The sequence below is a fragment of the Myotis lucifugus genome, unplaced genomic scaffold (assembly GCF_000147115.1).
Source record: "Myotis lucifugus unplaced genomic scaffold, Myoluc2.0 scaffold_234, whole genome shotgun sequence".
Classification (NCBI taxonomy): domain Eukaryota; kingdom Metazoa; phylum Chordata; class Mammalia; order Chiroptera; family Vespertilionidae; genus Myotis; species Myotis lucifugus.
In genome coordinates, this window is record NW_005871282.1 from 119,904 (window position 1) to 139,024 (window position 19,121).

Genomic DNA, 19,121 nt, shown 5'->3' on the forward strand with positions numbered 1-19,121 from the left:
CCTTCCACTTCCCCTCCCCATCCCTTTCCCTTCCCCTTCACCTTCACCTTCACCCTTCCTTCCCCTTCCCCTCCTCTCCTCCTCCTCCTCCTCCTCCTCCTCCTCCTCCTCCTCCTCCTCCTCCTCCTCCTTCTTCTTCTTCTTCTTCTTCTTCTTCTTCTTCTTCTTCTTCTTCTTCTTCTTCTTTTCTCTCTCTCTCTCTCTCTCTCTCTCTCTCTCTCTCTCTCTCTCTCTCTCTCCTCGGGTGAGGATTAGAAAACACCTGCATCCTTCTACACATAAAGTCAGCTAATATTTTCATGTAACTGAGAAAAAGGACAATTCTATAAAATGATAAAAAGTGATGTCTGTATCAGAGAATTTACAATCAAGACACACGTAGGTTGAAAGTAAATGTATGGAAGAAGATATACCATGCAAACACAAATCGTAAGAAAGTGGAATGGCTACATTAGCACCACACAGAGCAGACTGCAGAAGAGGGACTATTACCAGAGATAAAGAGGCACATTTCCGGTTTGGCTCAGTGGATAGAGCGTCGGCCTGCGGACTGAAAGGTCCCAGGTTCAATTCCGGTCAAGGGCATGTACCTTGGTTGTGGGCACATCCCCCAGTAGGGAGTGTGCAGGAGGCAGCTGATCAATGTTTCTCTCTCATCAATGTTTCTAACTCTCTATCCCTCTCCCTTCCTCTCAGAAAAAAAAAAGAGGCATATTTCATGATGACAAAGAAACCAGCTCACCTACCTGTAGAAATGCATGCGTCAGTCACGGAGCTTCAGAACACAGGAGGCAAAGCCTGACAGAACAGCAAGAACATCAATCAATCCATCCTTGCAGCTGGAGGCTTCAACACTTCGCCTAGTAATTGTAGAACAAGTAGGTTGCTGATAAGCAAGGACTAGTAAAACCTAAACAACCTCACTTGACCTAATGGACACTGAGCCACACACACAACACCAGGATACACATTCTCTCCACGTGCTCATGAGCCATTCGGCCAGGCAGACCACCTGCTGGCCCACAAAAGCAGCTTCCATACATGTACAAGGATTAAAATCATACTGGGGCCCTAGCTGGTTTGGTTCAGTGGATAGAGCATTGGCCGGTGGACTGAAGGGTCCCGGGTTTGATTCTGGTCAAGGGTATGTTCTCTGATTATAAGAGAATTAAATTAAAAATCAATAACAAACATATATTTTAAAAATCTCCAAATACTTGGAAACTAAACAAATATTTGATAATAACCAACAGATGAAGAAAATAATCACAAGAACAATTAGGACATATTTTGTTTGTGCATGACTCCGAGGTCTGCTTCAGACGTGCTGACATTTTTATGTAGGCACATGAATGAGGCTACCCGAGACAAGACTGGTACATGTGCCTCATTGGTTTCGAATCTCATCATGGAAGAGATCCTGGAACTAATTCATGCTTAGAATGCATGACAGCCACGCGAACATTTACACCCTGGTGGATAGAAACCTCTCATCCTTTTCTGTTTTCACTTCTGGCGTTTAAATGTTTGATGAATAGGAGATTGTACCTGTCTCCACGGAGCACGCAGTCGAGGGGCCAGCGGTCCGCAGGGCCACTCTCTGTCCCGACACCCATGCCCAGGCCGTCTCTCTAATGGCCTGACTTAGAACGGCACGTCTGTGGTCCTCACCTATATAGTTTGCTTACATGCTGCGTCTGGTTTTTACTCTTTTTTTGGTTTCACTTTTCTTTTTATTCTTCTATTAAGCCCATGCTGTTCAAAAAATATGAGTTCTTCAAAGAACTTATATACTTACAGGCACAGCCCATGGACACAGGCAATAGGGTAGTGATGACCTGGGGCGGGGGTGTCGGGGCTGGGAGGAGGGGGTAGAGGGGGAAAAATGGGAGATACTATCAACAATAAAAATGTATTTAAAATAAAAACATAAAAATACCAATCCTTAAACTGTTTTCATATCCATTAATATTAGTCCCTCTCATTTCTTTTCCTTATCAAAGTTTACCTAGCTATTCTGAAATACTTGTTGTGTTTAAAAATCCATTGATGTTTTATGCAAATTACATTGCATTGCATTTACTGACTACAGAAAATGGAATTTTGACAACATTGAGTCTTCCTATTCAAGAATAAGATGTGTCTTTCTATTTACTGCTTGTTCTAATATTTCCTCATAAGGAACAGTGGTTCTCTACCCTGGCTGTACATTATAATCACGCGGGTGGTTTACAAATACAGATGCCGAGGCCCCATCACCAACAGCACAAATGTTTTGGTGTGGAGCGCAGGCGTGTGTGTTTATTAAGAGCTTAACCCAGTCAGGGTTAATGAAGAGCCACTGAGGTAGAGCCCGCCACTTCTAACGGGCGTGTGTGTGCGTGTGCGTGTGTGTGTGCGTGTGTGTGTGTGTGTGTGTGTGTGTGTGTGTGTGTGTTTGGCTAAGTTTGGGCTGTTATCTTGAATGGTATCTACTTTGTTCATTACATTTTCTTACTTTTGCATAAAGAATCTATGATTTCAGAGTTTATTAGTTGTGTAACAGGCCACCTTCCTTAATTTGTTGCATATACATTTTCAGTGGATTCTTTAGATTTTTACAGGTGTTAAGTTATACCATCTGCAAAAATAATGACAACTATGCCTTTTCTAAGTAGAGTCTTTATTCCTCTTTACCAAGTATTTAAATTTAACCCGTTCTCTTATCATATTTCTCCTCTGAATTTGAGTGGAGATGAAACATATTAGATTTCTTCAACATGTGAAATTTAGGTAGAAAACTTGATTGTGTTACAGATTTAAATTTATTGTATCATGTACAAATGTCCAATATTTAACCCAGATTTGGAGCCTTAATAATAGTAATGCCTTATTTACAGACTTTATTCAATAATTTTCTGTTTGTTACAAAAAGGAGAGAAGATACATAAACTGAATTCACAGTTTAAACAAGTCCTGTGACCTTAGAAAAATGGGTGCTACAGTGATGTAATTCCCAGAGCCCCCAGCAGGGGCCAGGATGCTCTTGCTAAATCTAATGAAATAAAAATGTTTTTACTATAATTCAAGGTTTTATTTACTTTCAAACCAATAAGAAAGCCAGATAGGACTCTTCATAGTTAAAATTCCTAGAAACCACTGACATTCATTTTAAATATCAAGAATGTAAATATGTAATTCAAAATATTGAAAAATTAGTTTAACAAAAATAGTGATGTTCTACAGCAAAAGGCTGAGACCCAGTATCTGAACAAATGGGCATCCAAAGTACATGAGTCAGTAGGCACTGAAACCCTCACGCTAACTGCAAACCAGGCCATTGGGCTGCCAGTTGCCAAGGCAGACCGTGGCCCGGGGCCAGGAACAAAGGGCAGAGCTGTGGCATCCGTCCAGGACATGGAGCACTGACCTTATTGGTTAATTTTAGAACATTTAAAAAAAATTCCTGCCCAGCCTGTGTGGCTCAGTGGTTGAGCACTGACCTATGAACCAGGAGGTCACAGTTAGATTCCTGGTCAGGGCACATGCCCGGGTTGTGGGCTCGATCCTCAGTGTGGGGCGAGCAGGAGGCAGCCTATCCATGATTCTCTCTCATCACTGATGTTTCTATCTCTCTCTCCCTCTCCCTTCCTCTCTGAAATCAAGAAAAATATCTTTAAAAAAATTCTTAACTCAATATAAAAGAAGTACTTGGTACATCAAGAGTATTTCCATGCAAATTGCCTTTGTAAGTCCAATACACTGTTTTTAATTTAATTCCAATTTAAATCATGTAGCTCTCGCTGGGCCTCAGCTTCTTCATCTGTTCATGAGAAGACTGGATATAACAATCCTAACATTTTTATGTTCCCACGTTTGATTTTTTCTTAGGCAACAGGCACCACTTCCCCATCTCCTATTCCTTGCACAGGACCTGTCACAAGCCAGGTGCTCAGGAAGCCTTTAAATAGGAAATGAATAAATGAACACATTTTTAAATGGTTCTTTCTGGGCGTTTATAAGAAGACTTGGGAACAGAATTCCTCTGCGAACTATGGAGAACAGGACTTCAGGCAGCTCCGGGGGAATAGAGAGCTGAACGCTCCGAGGAGCTGAGCTCTGCAGCCACACTACTTCCAAGCCACTCCGGAGGGAAGAGGGCGTTATGTTTTTAAGAAAGGCGTTATGTTATTTTGAAACTTTACTTTTTTTTTCTTATTTGCAGAAACATTCCTTTTAGTGGGTCGATGGTTTTCAAAGGTCTCCAAAACAAAACCCTGAAAGTTACAGGTTTTCTCCTGGGGAGCGGCTGTTTACTGGAAAGGTTAACTCTTGCGGGTGAAGATTTAAGAGGAGAGCTGTAAGAGGAGAGCTGTGTCTGCCGATTCGGTCCATAGCGCCATCTGCTCCGGAAACCACCTGCTGGCTCTAGAGTAAGCCAGGGTCAAAAACAATGGGCTTCTTATTGTATTCAGTTTCTCATTAGTGATTTTTAAAAGTCTGACTCATTAAATTAGGGTGGGAATGCCCAGCTGCAGCAGACAGCGTGCCTCCTTCCCCCAGGGGTGGGCAGTGGCCGCGGTGCAGACAGAGGTGAGAGAGTGGCCGCGCCAGATTTGAGAGCAGCTTGCAATATCGGGCAATCTGAAACATCCCTCCAAGCTCTCTCACTGCATGCACATTAGAATAAACAAAAATAAAGGTTAAGTCCAGTGAAAAGGGCTAAATGAGTGAATCACAGACTTCTCCAAACACCAGCCACAGCCTTGGGGTTAAGGACGTAAGTAGCTATGCTTCTTTGCTGCTGATAAAACAAGGACCTTATTTGAGCCGGGTTTTGAAGCTCAGATAATGTAAAGATTTCTTTCAAAGGAAAACCAATGCTTTGAAAACTCCCATATATCACAGTCAACCCCATCCCTCCAGGTAGCACTGGAAGCCAAGTTGACGATAGTAGAGACCTCACCTGTGGACACTGCTGGGAGACACTGCAAACGCACTCCGATGTGACGTGGTTATCTGGGTGATCTGGAATACACATGAGGAACTAAGTTTTGCCCGGCTGGTGTGGCTCAGTGGTTGAGTGTCGACCCATGAACCAGGAGGTCAGGGTTCCATTCCCAGTCAGGGCACATGCCCGGATTGTGGGCTCCATCCCCAGTGTGGGGCCTGCAGGAGGCAGCTGATCCATGATTCTCTCTCATCATTGATGTTTCTCTCTCCCTCTTCCTTCCTCTGTGAAACCAATAAAAATATATTTTTAAAAAAGAACTAAATTTTATAAAATCACTTATGGAACTCACTGATTTCCTGAGAAGGTCAGGCACTGAGTTTGATGGCGCATCCTGAAAACAGGCTGGGTGCTGGCCCCGTGGCGACTCACAGCCATGCCTTCTGGGGTTCATCCGAGCGATCAATCCTAGCACAGCTTCAGGGGAGCTCCCTCCTGCTGGTGTGAGGGAGGAGAGAAGGCTCACGAGAAACTTAGTGCTTTACAACGAAGGACACGAAGGCAGGAGAAGACTGTGACCCAGACAACGAGAAACTTAGTGCTTTACAACGAAGGACACGAAGGCAGGAGAAGACTGTGACCCAGACAAGCAGGTCACGGTTCTCCCACTCTGTCAAGGCATATCATCCCATCTCGGCCTTGGTCACACACACACGCACACACACACACGTGCACACACACACACGTGCGCACACACACGCACACACACGTGCGCACACACACGCACACGCACACACACGTGCGCACGCACACACAGCTCCCTGGGTACCTCTGATGCTCCTGACACGAATGTGGCCTGTTGGGTAAGGACTGTAGTTGTCTTAACCAGTGGTGCCCCAGCCAACAGGTCACTCTCTAGCCAGGGCCCTGGTCAGAGCCACGGTATCTCTGGGGGTCATAGGTCATTAAATACTGAAGTTCCACTGCATTGTCCAGTGTGCCCGGTGCTGGGGCAGAGCACTTACCAGGGCGGCAAGGACCACCAGTCTCCCCAGCCAGCCTGGGTCAGAGGAACAACACAAGTGCTGTGAACGGAGTCAGAGCAAACCCAACCCACAGGCCACTCAGAAAGCCCGTAAATCTGCTAATTATACCCCATGAAAACTTAGAAAGTTGATGTTTCTTGTGTTTAAGGAGAAACTCACTGTCTGATTGGTTCTACTCTTCAGCAAACACCCTTTTGCCAACCTGATAATGTGACAGGCATTGGACCAAGAGCTGCAGAGACCAAAGTGCACCAAGTGATCCCCACCGTTAAAGAGCTCGTGGCCTATTTGCGGGACGGAAGGACAGCAAGGAAACAAAAGCCAGCCTTTGGGAACTAGTAGAGGGGCACAGCCTACACAAGTGCACCACTAAGTCTGGAGTCTAGGCTCTTTCTTCAACGAAAAACGAGGAAACCAAGTGCTAACTTACTTTTATTCTCTGTGTGTCAAATGTGTAATCAGTAAACCAGCGTTCCCACTTTGGAAGGCAGGAGGGAGAAGTAGGACTTTGGAGTTTTGCTGAGTGAGTGCCAACGCTAACTGTCTTACCTGGGACATTAGATGAGGCGTTCGATAAGATGCATATTGTCATCTCAAGACTGCCTGGAAGACCAGCCACAGAAACTCCTCCTGCACAGGGCTCCACCTCTCTCCAGGCACGGACAGATGGGCGGGGTCCTCTCCATAACCCACCAGTGGGTGGTTGGTGGCTGTAATAAATAATGTGTATATCTCCGCTCTGGCAATAATCACATCTCAGTAAGTAAATACACAATGTTTAAAAATGACTATATTTGCTGTTTCATTAAAAGCAAAGCTATAGGTCACAGGAGGAGGGAACCCTGAGCTACAGGGAAAACTACTCAATTAAAGCAGTGTAAAAAGTATCACTTTGGGGCATGGCTCTCAAAATATAGTCTGGGAAGCTGGAGAGCAGATCCTTTCAGAAAACCCGTGGAGCACACACTACCTCCACGATGCTAAGACTTCTGTGCTATTCGGAGTCTTTCTCACGCGTACAGGGGGGTTTCCGGAGGCTCCACAATATGTGACATCGTCACTCTGTCAGCAGACAGAATATATGCTTGCATGTGCCTGTATTCTAACACTTCTCATTTTATTATTTATTTTTTAAAAATATATTTTTATTGATTTCAAAGAGGAAGGGAGAGGGACTGAGAGATAGAAACATCAATGATGATAGAGCCTCATTGATCAGCTGCCTCCGGCACATCCCCCACTGAGGATGGAGCCCGAAATCTGGCATGTGCCCTTGACTGGAATCGGACCCAGGATCCTTCCATCTGCAGGCCGATGCTCTATCCACTGAGCCAAACCAGCTAGGGTGTAACACTTCTCATTTTAAACTCCTCATGTTAAGTATTGATAGACATGTCCCACATAATCAAAGTTTTTGAGGATCCTAAAGAATTTCTCAGAGTATAAAGAAATCTTGAGACGAAAAAGTTTGAGAATATTGCCTTAGGGCAGGGGTGGGGAGCCTTTCTCTGCCAAGGGCCATTGGATATTTATAACACCATCCTCAGGCCAGATAAAACTATCCACTGAGAAATTAGCCTGCTCTGTTTGGTCAAACATTTAATGAACTCACCCCTGATGCCTTGGCAGGGCCAGACCAAAGGATTTCTCAGGCCTTATATGGCCCGTGGGCCGGACGTTTCCCACCCCTGCCTTAGGGGATGAACCTCAACTGAAAGGCAGACCTCACCAAACTCCCTCCCATTTCACACGAAAAAACTGAACCAGGTGTCGTGAGGACAGTTACTGTGTCTGTCTGGCTCATTGTTTTCTCCTCAGAGGCTAGCACAGTGCCAGGCACATGGTAGATATTAGAATCCTATATAATAAAAGCCCAATATGCTAAGTGTCTGGTTGACCGGTCAGCCATTCAACCAATCAAAGCGTAATGTGCTAATGATATGCTAAGGCCGCTAAACCACTCGCTATGATGTGCACTGACCACCAGGGGGGCGGACGCTCTAACTGGTAGGTTAGCTTGCTGCTGGGGTTCGGCTGATCAGGACTGAGCGAGATGGGCTGGACATGCCCTGGAGACCTCCCATGGTCCTCCCCACTGGCCAACCTCCCATGTCCCTCCCTGGCCCTGATTGTGCACTGGTGGGGTCCCTCGGCCTGGACTACGCCCTCTCGCAATCTGGGACCCCTCGGGGAACGTCGGAGAGCCGGTTTCAGCCCAATCCCCCAGGCCAGGCTGAGGGATCCCACTGGTGCACAAATTCGTGCACTGAGCCTCTAGTATCTCATAAAGCAGTCCATGAGTTAGTATGCACACACTCACAGGTGAGGTCTCTGCGGACTCCCTTATTCAGGGTCACACAACTGTCAACCGCAGAGTCAGGCTACCTCCAGGCCCCCAGTGTTCTGTGCCTGGACTGTTGCTCCCTAGCTCACGGATACTTCAGTTTTTGTTAGTTTTTGTTCTACAATCTGTTGAAAGCGGATAATCAGGTCTCGTCCATGGGAGATGGCTGTTATGTGAGTTGGGGCGGATGCAGCTTGTTCCCAGCCAGAAGCATAACCAGCATAGAGTGATACCAATGTGCATGCAATGGCAAGGGTGCTCAGTTAAAGTAGAACTTTCTGGGTTTTCCCCACAACAGAGTTGCAATTAGGATCCATTCTTATTCTAATTTCTGGTCTCGGCCTCCTTCCTTTGGCCACAGCACTGAACTAAGGAGCCTTTACATGACTGTACCCAGGAGTCCCCAGACTGTAAAGAGTAAACATTTTTGAGGGAAATGAAAGGGCGAGGACTACGCCCTCCATCTTACCCTGTGTCCTCCATTTTTGGGCAGCCATGTGCTCGGCAAGGCTTCTTCCCAGAAGCCCAAGCCTCTGCTAGCCACACCCAGGATTTCTTTAAACTAACCAATGACAATCAAGGGAAGTGCGCGCCATGGGTATGACCACATCCTGTGTAATGAGACACCGACTTGTGCCTGGCCAATCGGCAGGGCCCACAGTCCTCTCTCCCCCCCTTACTATAAAACCTCTCTCCCCACAGGGCTGGCCCTCTCTCTACCACTTGTTGCTGTACCAGTAAGGAGGGTAGGGGAGCCAAGCCCGGGTTTGAATAAAAGATCTCTGCTTTTGCATCGGACTTGGCTGGCTCCCTGGTGGTCTATTGGGGATCTTGAAATCTGGGCATAACAGGAAATATACTTTATGCTCTCTTTATAAAGTATATGCAATACGCTCTATACCCCGCCCCTGGTGTCTGTAGCAGAGGTGAGAGACGCCTGCCTGCCCTGCTCAGAGTCACAGAAGGCGAAGGCCGCCCAGGACAAGGAGGGCCAGGGCAGGACAAACGCGAGGCTTGGGAAGGCCTCCCTGGCCACTTCGACGGGAGCTCCTGTGAGAAACACTTCCAGAGACGGCCACCCCGAGACCAGGCCACAGCTGGCCCTCTGCTCAGGACTCACAGGGACCTGCCCCCTGCTCCCCCTGAGCAGCCGACGGGAGGCTCCGCAGTCAGGACGGGTCCTACAGCTGGGGCCCGGCTGCCTGGGCCCTGGGGACCGTGCAATCCCTGCCACTGGGAAAGGAAGGCGTGCTCTTCAGTCCTTCACACACTCATTCAAGACTGACCTTCACTGGAGCCGGGGTGACGTCGCTGACTCTTGTCGTTCACGGTGGTGACGGTCCACAGTCAGGGCCCCGCTGGAGAGGGGACCCCGAGCCCCCACACCTGGGGTGGTGCAGGCAAGGCTCCCGTTCTCGCCCACTGACCAGGGCGTAACCGAGCTTTCTAGGAGCTCCTGTGGGAAGAGATCTTATTTAATAGGCATTACTGATTCATTAATATTGAACTCCAGGCCCAAAGCACTGTGACTCGAGTCTGAACAAAGCTTGTCTAACACTCATTGTTCCATAAGGAAATTTTTTCCTGTCATATAACAACCTCCCTTTTTAAAAAAATGTGGTAAAATATACGTAACATAAATGTGGCCATTTCACCAGGTGCGTGTGCAGTTCAGGGGCACGCGGTGCATTTACACCCTGGGCAGCTGTCACCGCCGCCCCCGCCAGGGCTGTGACCGCCAATGCAGTGTCCCCAGCCCCGCTGCGCCCCGCCCCCGCCTCCCACCATCCTCCCCCTACCCCTTCCCTGTGGAGCACGCACTTCAGCAGGGTCTTGGGGGCCATTTATTGCAGCAGAATCACCCCCGAATAGGACACACCCATGTGAGAAACACGGCACGAAGCGGGCTGCGAGAGCACTTGTGTCCAGCAGGGGAGCCGCGGCCAGGCCTGGGTGACCCCTCTGGGACCCGTGTCGGAGCCTCAACATGCTCGCCATTCTGCGCTGACCACGGAAGCCCCTGAATATCGACGTGGGGGTTAAAAATAAACCAATCTTAGCAAGTGGCGCACTGGCCACTATGGAATCCATGAGTAGGCGAGCGCTGGCCATCTGGGGAAGTGACAGCCTCTGCTTATTTATTCCGAGAAGCAAGAGCAGGACTGCAGCATGCCTGCGCCCGCCATGGGCCACCGGGAACATCTTGTTTGCCTCGAGGCCCGCGAGGTGGCCGTGCGCGATGGCTGTTGGCAGCTACCCCTGCGGCGGTTCTGGTTCCTGCGGAGGATAAATTTAAGCACAGCCCCAAACCCCTCTGCGTGAAACAAAAACCAGGCACTGCGTCCCCGTTATCAATCACCTGCTATATGACAGGCGCTGTATTCAGCAATTTACATGCATTATTAAGTTACACTCCCCAAAACCACGCGAGGGCACCGACCGCGCTGGCACGCAGCTCATCCATTATCGTGTAGTTAGGAGTGGCAGGTGAGACTTGAACTCAGGGCGGTGTGGCTCCAGAGCCAGCTCCACAATTCTAATTTTTTAAAAAAAGGTTCGACTACTCATGTTACACTTATGATAATATTACACAGATTCATACGTTCAGAAATAAATTTACCCAACAAAGCCTTGTAAGCCTGGTCTCACACTGGCCTACAACAAGGAGGATCTGAAATCCTCTGGGCATCTGGCTTGTGTCTGGTTTTCCTTAATCTTCAACGATGGGCAGATCTAATGCATTATGAAAGGCCGTTTTTTTCTCAAGAGATGTAGATGCCTCTTAAGAATTTGATGAAAACGCATGAACTTTTCAGGCTACTGAGCTGCATTTTAGTGCACTGCGGCAGGAAGTTAGTGGACAATGTGCAAAGGTGGTAGCAACCTAAAATTAATAAATATTTGATATGAACCACGGCACTCTCATGGGGGAAAAAAGTAACAGATTACCTTTCTTAGGAGCCCCGAGCTTCCCCCAGAAGAGCGGGGGGGGGGGGGGCAGCTCTGCTTCTTGCTGGCGGGGCTGCTGGGCTCCTGGTTCTGAAGCTCAGGGGGTGAGTGCGACCCCTGCAGGGGCCGCTCAGGTGTAGAGCACAGAGCCCCACCTATGCTCCCCGACCTCCCTCCCCATCCCCCCCCCCACTCCCGGCAAGCACCCCCAGGTGTCTGCCCTCTGGTCAAAATGAGAAATGGCAAAGGGGTGCAAACCCATCACAGTATTGGGGGGAACGGGTGCCCTCTGACGGTGGAGCACTCCCCTTGTGTGCTCACAATATTCTGACATAATTTCTGGGGGACAGAGACCATTGTCTTGCTTTTACCACTGGCATCTGAGGCGGATGTAGTAGGTGCTACATTGCTTGTCAGAAAGTCCACTACTTTTTTATTCTAAGTTCAGGAATTTTCTACTGGCTCACAATATGCTCTTGGTAATAAACTATGAAGCAGTACATCTTCTGAGAGATAGTAGTCTGTAATTTTAGAATAGGAAATAACAATAGTAAATAATAAAAAAAAGAGCACAATTTTTATATGAATAAAATATATTAAATTATTTAAAAATAATTCCATGTGCACTATAACATTATGAGAAGTATGATTTTCAACACGTGCTAAAAATGTAGTCAGGAAAAAAGTTTCTCAAATTAGAGCTGAAAACCTTTTACTAGTATGACAACTGTGACTTTTCATCCAGGTCTTCCTAATTTAAATTTACATTTTCCTAATTCCCCAGGACTGAAAATAATGTAATACAACAAATAATTTTTTTTACTTCAAATGCTTGCTTAAATGGCATACAATAATTTTTAATTCTTGAGGAAGTAACATTTCAGCTTGTAAAATATGAAGTGTAAACTGAGACTTACTTGTTTCAATTATAACTGAAGAGTCCCACATGTACAGATGAATCAGACTGAAGTGCAGTTCATGTTATTGTTTACATACTTTCATTTCTCAACTGTCACCTCTCCCTCCCCTGATTTGTAGATTTATTTCTTTTATGAAGCACTCAGATGCATCGGCTCGCCCTGGCCTGTAACAGAACACTGCTTGGTGACTTGTGACAGACAGGGTTTAACCTCTGACAGCGAGACTCATTGTGGAGCAGGAGCCAATCACAGGTCCTGACGACACTGGTCCCATCCGAGTCGGAATATAAAAAGCCACTTGGAAGATAGCGTGCAAGATTCCCTGGGTGGCCACTGGTGTCTCCGACTGTCCAGGCATTCCCCTTTGCTTGGCATTACTCAAAAGCAAAGGAGGAAAAGGAGCAGGAAAAGACCGCACAGTTTCTACATCATGCAAAAGCTGCAAGTCTACGTGTCCATTTACCTGTTCATGCTGATCATCGCCGGCCCCGTGGGCCTGAGTGGGAACAGCGAGCAGAAAGGCGATGTGGAGAAAGAGGGGCCATGCCACGCGTGCACCTGGAGGCAGAACACAAAGTCGTCCCGAATAGAAGCCATAAAGATCGAGATCCTCAGCAAACTGCGCCTGGAAACAGCGCCCAACATCAGCAAGGAAGTCATCCGGCAGCTCCTGCCCAGGGCCCCACCGCTGCAGGAGCTCATCGACCAGGACAACGTGCAGTTGGAAGGCAACAGCGAGGGCTTCCTGGAGGAGGACGACTACCACGCCATCACGGAGAAGGTCATCACCATGCCCACAGCACGTGAGTAGCCGCCCGCACCGGCCCTGCCGGCTGCCCGCCTGGGTGTGTGAGACACGGTCTGTGCTCAGGCTCTTTAACAAGCCGGGGTTTTATGTAAGTAGGAGGGACCACAGCTTTGCGTTGTTTTCTCAGGATTTCATGAGACTCAGATCTGAAAGTGCTCGCCACGCATTCATGGTGCTTAGTGGGATGTGGCAGAGGTACCGTGCCAGGCTGCCACTGTCACCAGCACCAAGGCCACTAGGAGAGGAGCTACAAACCACGTTACAACTCACATACAACCCATGCTTGCATTTGCTTGCTTGAAACACGCATGTCTCGTGATGAGGCTTTTCACTGAGAACAGGGACGGGGGGTGGTGGTGGTGGGGGGGGGTCTGTAGGTCTAAGCCCAGCTGAGCACTTGCTGGCCACCTGGAATGACTCCTGGAATTCAAAACCATTCCCCACAGGGTGTCTGTGTTCTTCGCAAGTTAAGCTATTTAATTTTAAAAGCGATTACACTGGAGAGTATGAGAAAGTATTTCTTAAATGCAGTGTATTAAAACGTGCAGTGACAAAGCAAACACAGCATAATGATGATCAAGAGCTAATTATCGGAAAATGCCTAAGAAATAAATGCTTCAGCCGAGTAGGTTATGGCTCACCAAGCCCTGCTTAAAGCTGGACCACAGTGCTATGGCTGCAAGCCTCCGGCCTGCATATTTCCAGGCAGGCATGCTGCCTAAGAACTTCTAAAATATTGTCCAATTCTTCGGGGACGGAGGACGACTACCTGTAGTATCTACCTTGCTCCTGAAAGAGAATATATGTCATACAATTCCTTCTGCAGTCAGTTCAAAACTGCAGTCCAAGGAAGGGAGCCAGGCAACTTCGCGGAAGCACGACCAGAACGACTGGGTGCCGAGTGTCTGCGGGTCTTGCCTTATGCAGTGCTTTCTGCCCTTTACACCGGGCTCGAGACAGGTTCAAAATAGTGTTCTCCCTGTCCAGTCATCAGGTGATAATGCAACTAAGGCTTTTCCTTGAAGACTCTGTTATCAGCTGGTCCCGGAGCAGATCTGCCTTATTTATAAACCATCTCAGGGAAACCAAGAGGAGAGACATTTCCAAGGGCTTCTGCTCACCCCGACAGCCCGGCACCGAAGACGCGCTTCCTACTTTCCAAACAGCCCCAAGTTAACCTTGAACTAATTACCGGCCTGGGTTCGATCCTTTAAAACGCTATTCCAGAGCCCACACGTAGCCGATGTCCTGTGTTTTCTGCTCACTGCCCAGGCTTGGCTGCGGCTCAGTGTCTTGTCCCCAGGTAATTCAGGCCTGGGGGGAGGGTTCCTCCTCCAGACTGATTGGTACAGCTGCTCAGTAAGTGTAACTGCTCAGATTCCCAAAGAATTCTAAGTGGATGTTCCTCCACGGTGTCTCTTGTTCTCTCTAATCATCATCATTTTAAAATCTCATCCGCTGTTCGTTCCTTCTCAGGGTTTCCCCAAGTCTACAGTTCTCTGGAAAGGGACAGATTCCTCATAAACAGCTGAAAAAACATCTAAAAAATTCTGAAGAACTAGAGTCATTCTTTTCTTGGATATTTTTCTGAGTTATGAATGAAATTCTACAGTTTTTCATCTTAAAAGACTAAATATACATTCATTAATCCAATAGAAAAAATACTCACCAGTCAATATGAAAGGGTTTCTTCATTTTTTTAATGAGGAATAATTTCAGTAACTCTTTTCTGATTCATTTTTTTAGCTGATCTTCTGACGCAAGTGGAAGGAAAACCCAAATGCTGCTTCTTTAATTTCAACTCTAAAATACAATTCAATAAAGTGGTCCAGGCCCAGCTGTGGATCTATCTGAGACCCGTCATGACGCCCACGACGGTGTTTGTGCAAATCCTGAGGCTCGTTGAGCCCATGGAAGATGGGACGAGATACACGGGAATCCAATCCCTGAAACTCGACATGAGCCCAGGCGCTGGCATTTGGCAGAGCATCGATGTGAAGACCGTGTTGCAAAACTGGCTGAAACAATCCGAATCCAACTTGGGCATTGAAATCAAAGCTTTAGATGAGAATGGTCATGATCTTGCGGTGACCTTCCCGGGACCGGGAGAGGATGGGCTGGTAAGTGATGAGGGGAAGCGGCATTCTCACAGCCTCGTTAGGTTTTCATCAGATGGGAACAAGTCAGAGTGAAAAAGAGCCACCGATTCCTATGCTCACAAGCCAAGCACAGGTATCCTAGCCCTGTACCCAATAAAAGTGGGTCTCTAATTTCATGCCCTGTGGAAGAGCTTCTTGATTCTTTTAGTTTGCATCAGGATTTTTTTTTAAAGGTACTTAACTTCTTAGGCAGTTCTTTTGAATTGAGACTGGATATGCTCTACATGATTATATGAATACAAACATGAAATCTTCATAGTGGATTTGAGTACATATCCAAGAAATTTAAACTCCCCCTCCCCTACCCCAGCGTGCAATGTGTTGAATCTTTCTGCCTTAATAAAGCATTAAAAAAGAAGCTTTATAAGTTATAATTAAAATAAAATGCTTTTTATTTATAGCAATGAACTAAGTACAATATGTTTAGTCTTATACACTATATTAAAGGTCCCTCATAAGTGTGTTCGTTATTTTGTAGGCTGTTGGTGCAAATGTATATGTAGATTACTTTGTGACTCATGCTAATAATATTTAATGCTCAAGCTAGTTACCCTGAGCTGCCTAGTTTATTTCTGAGCTGCCTTACCATTCAAGAGTAAATATTCAAGAGTTTACTTAGGGTATGCCAACTAATTTCATATCAGACCAATGAGATGACAATGCCCTCTATATTATAAAAATTAATAAAAACAACTTTAAAACCTAGTGTAAATTTAGAGCTACTCAGTTTCTGTTTACTTATGCTTGTGTTTACAAAAATGGATTAATGTGACCGTATTTTCACTTCCATCTATTGACATAATTTACAACAAAAGATTATCCTTGCAAGCAATAAATGTTGCCTTTTTAATTTTCTTACTAAGTGGTATTAAGTAAGCTCTACTTTAATGAAAACATATTCTTAAAGAAATTATTCAGTTTTCCAAATGACCTATTTTTCTTTAAACACGCTACATAAAATGTTATTGACTCTCAAAATGATGTTACTGTTTTTATAATCTTAAATAACAATGACTGGTGGGTCTCAATTTTGGTATAGGATAAGAACCATTATTCATTATTTGAGAAAGTGTTCTTTTTAGAAGTAGCATTTTAATGATCAGAGTTGGTGATGTGATAGATTTTAGTTATTATTAAACAGGTGGTTAATATGACATTTTCCTTAGAGTTTTTCATGTAGAAAGAAAAAGTCTCAAATGCATGAAAAGATTGGTGCGGGGAAGGGTTAGAAAATGATTGTTTAAATATCTGATTAGAAACATCTTTCAGTGAAAGAATGAAGGAAACGTTATTGGACCTTTTTCTGCATCTGTCCCTCCTTCTCATAGAGTTTCTCTTTCTAACCCACTAAAACCACCTCCTTCACCACTCCCTTCCCTTTCCCATTCCAATCCACACACAGTGCTGGGGGTGACTACTCGATTCTGCTTTCAGACCCACATATTCTATAAATATTTTCAGAGCATCCACTAAATGCACAGGGAACTCTGTATCACTCCCTTCCCTTTCCCATTCCAATCCACACACAGTGCTGGGGGTGACTACTGGATTCTGCTTTCAGACCCACATATTCTATAAATATTTTCAGAGCATCCACTAAATGCACAGGGAACTCTGTATTGCTGTTGAATACTTTTGAGGACCTACGGATGCTACTGACTGTTCTTTCCCTTTTACCCAGAATCCCTTTCTGGAAGTCAAGGTAACAGACACAAAAGGATTCGTTTTTCTTCCATAATGACTTCTCGAGAGAGGCAAGTGTCCCGGGACCTACGAATGGTACTGACTGTTCTTTCCCTTTTACCCAGAATCCCTTTCTGGAAGTCAAGGTAACAGACACACCAAAAAGATCCAGAAGAGATTTTGGCCTTGACTGTGATGAGTACTCAAGGGAGACGCGATGCTGCCGTTACCCTCTGACTGTGGATTTCGAAGATTTCGGATGGGATTGGATCGTTGCCCCCAAAAGATATAAGGCCTATTATTGCTCTGGAGAGTGTGAATTTGTACTTTTACAAAAACAACCTTATACTCATCTGGTACACCGAGCGAGCCCCAGTGGCTCAGTAGGCCCCTGCTGTAATCCCGAAAAGTTGTCTCCCATTAATATGCTGTATTTTAATAGCAACAATCAAATCATATATGGGAAAATTCCAACCATGGTAGTAGATCGCTGTGGGTGCTCATGAAATTGATATTTGGTTCGTACCTTTCTAAAACATGGAAGGCCTTCCCCTCAGCAATTTTGAAACTGTGAAATCATGTGCCACAGGCTCTATGCCTACAGTATGCGACAGTCACATAAGCACACACCACAGGACATGAACTAAAAGCGAGAATATATGCAATGATTGGCATTTAACCATCGAAATAAATCGCACACTAGAAGTTCTATGATTCTTAGAGTTTTGAACTAGGAGGTAAATTACACTTACGTTCGTATATACAGCATGACACACGCGGGTCGATGCGAGCAGCTCTCCTTGCACCTAGTGAACGAAAGGAGTGCTGAAAAGTTCATTCTCTAGATTTTCATTTAGTAGCCACACAAAGCCCATATGTAGTGTTGGTGAAATGCAGCGCTGTTGTGTCTATCGTTTAAATCATCCTTACACACTTGAGTTTATATTGTCTGCTAGAATACTTGGTAAGATGAAATCCACAGAACTAGGGGTGGGACACAGTATGCAAGCTCCCGTTCCTGTGTTCACGGTTCAGCCCAGTCGCAATCCACGCCGATGGTGCTAATGCAACAGACTGAACGGCTGATGTTATTAGGTGATCAAGTAAAAACATTCAGCAAGATAAAGAGTTATTCCTTTCTTCAGGCACACTTTCATAGACCTCCAAATGGGAATGCATTTTCTTTAGTACAAGAAGAATCATTTTTGTAGTATACTTGGAGAAACTGATTTATCTTAAAAGGTAGCCAAAAAGTATTCATTTCTATCAAAATTTCCAAATTACAAAAATTTAAAAATGACAGCCTGCCTTTGCAACACTGCAGTTTTTACGATAAAATAACAAAAATGACAGATTCTATCAATATTGTATAAAGGACTTTGAAACAACTGCATTTATATGTGTATACAATATTTTTTTGTAAATAAGTGTCTCCTTTTTTATTTACTTTGGTATATTTTTACAGTAAGGACATTTCAAATTAAGTATTAAGGCACCAAGACATGTCTCATATGACAGAAAAGCAACTCCTTATACTTCAGAGAAATTAGCAAATAAAATAGTGGTCTTAAAACTCCATACGCTAATGGTTAGATGGTTATATTACAATCATTTTCTATTTTTTTACATTATAAACATTCACTTATGGATTGATGATGGCTGTATAATGTGAATGTGAAATTTCCATGGTTTACTGTCATTGTACTCAAATCTCAACGTTCCATTATTTTAATACTTATATTACTAAGCATACCAAAATGACTGCATTCTATCACCTGAAATACAGACTAATAAGCTGATGATATCTTAACAAGAACTGTTAACTTTATAATTCAATAATGAATATATTTCTGCATATATTTACTTCTGTTTTGTAAATTAGAATTTTGTTAATCAAATTCATTGTACTTATGATTAAGTGAAATTCTTTCTTACATGTAATGTGTAGAAACAACATAAATTATATTAAAGTGTTTTCACCTTTTCTGCAAGACACAACAGTTTTATGTGATGAGGATTCATTCTAGATTTCTGGTTTTTACTTTATTATCAAAGTCAAATGGTTCAGCACAAAAGTTTGCTTTGGGACTGTTAGGTCTGCTCTGGCTCTCATGAGTGAAATTTCTGTTAATTTGGTCCTAGTCAGGTTGCTTGACACACACAAAAGCAAGAACTAGCTTTATCTGTTTCATTTCTCTTTATCGTGACCTGAAAACTATTTATATGTTTTCATAGGTTCAATTTCCAAACGATGGCAGTTGGCAGGGTGCGTGGTCCTAGAG

At 45.0% G+C, this 19,121-nt stretch overlaps 1 protein-coding gene and 1 long non-coding RNA gene across 2 annotated transcripts; one reads left to right on the forward strand and one right to left on the reverse strand.

The window, feature by feature from the left end:
- Positions 1–11,672: 11,672 nt before the first annotated feature.
- Positions 11,673–12,698, reverse strand: LOC102432345. The gene is made up of 3 exons (XR_330375.3): positions 12,653–12,698; positions 12,187–12,353; positions 11,673–11,790 (listed from the first exon to the last, which is right to left on the reverse strand). It is a non-coding gene; the product is annotated as an uncharacterized LOC102432345 (long non-coding RNA).
- On the forward strand, positions 12,353–17,526 carry MSTN (myostatin). The gene is made up of 3 exons (XM_006098389.3): positions 12,353–12,992; positions 14,744–15,117; positions 16,965–17,526. Exons 1-3 carry the CDS (start codon positions 12,620–12,622, stop codon positions 17,343–17,345), a joined length of 1,128 nt encoding a protein of 375 aa, XP_006098451.1. The 5' UTR covers positions 12,353–12,619; the 3' UTR covers positions 17,346–17,526.
- Positions 17,527–19,121: the final 1,595 nt, after the last annotated feature.

Excerpts from the sequence above, each read along its gene's own strand:
- MSTN (XM_006098389.3), top strand. The coding sequence starts at position 12,620 with ATGCAAAAGCTGCAAGTCTACGTGTCCATTTACCTGTTCATGCTGATC. Across the intron at positions 12,993-14,743 it reads CATCACCATGCCCACAGCAC|CTGATCTTCTGACGCAAGTG; the intron begins GTGAGTAGCCGC and ends TCATTTTTTTAG. Across the intron at positions 15,118-16,964 it reads GACCGGGAGAGGATGGGCTG|AATCCCTTTCTGGAAGTCAA; the intron begins GTAAGTGATGAG and ends CCTTTTACCCAG.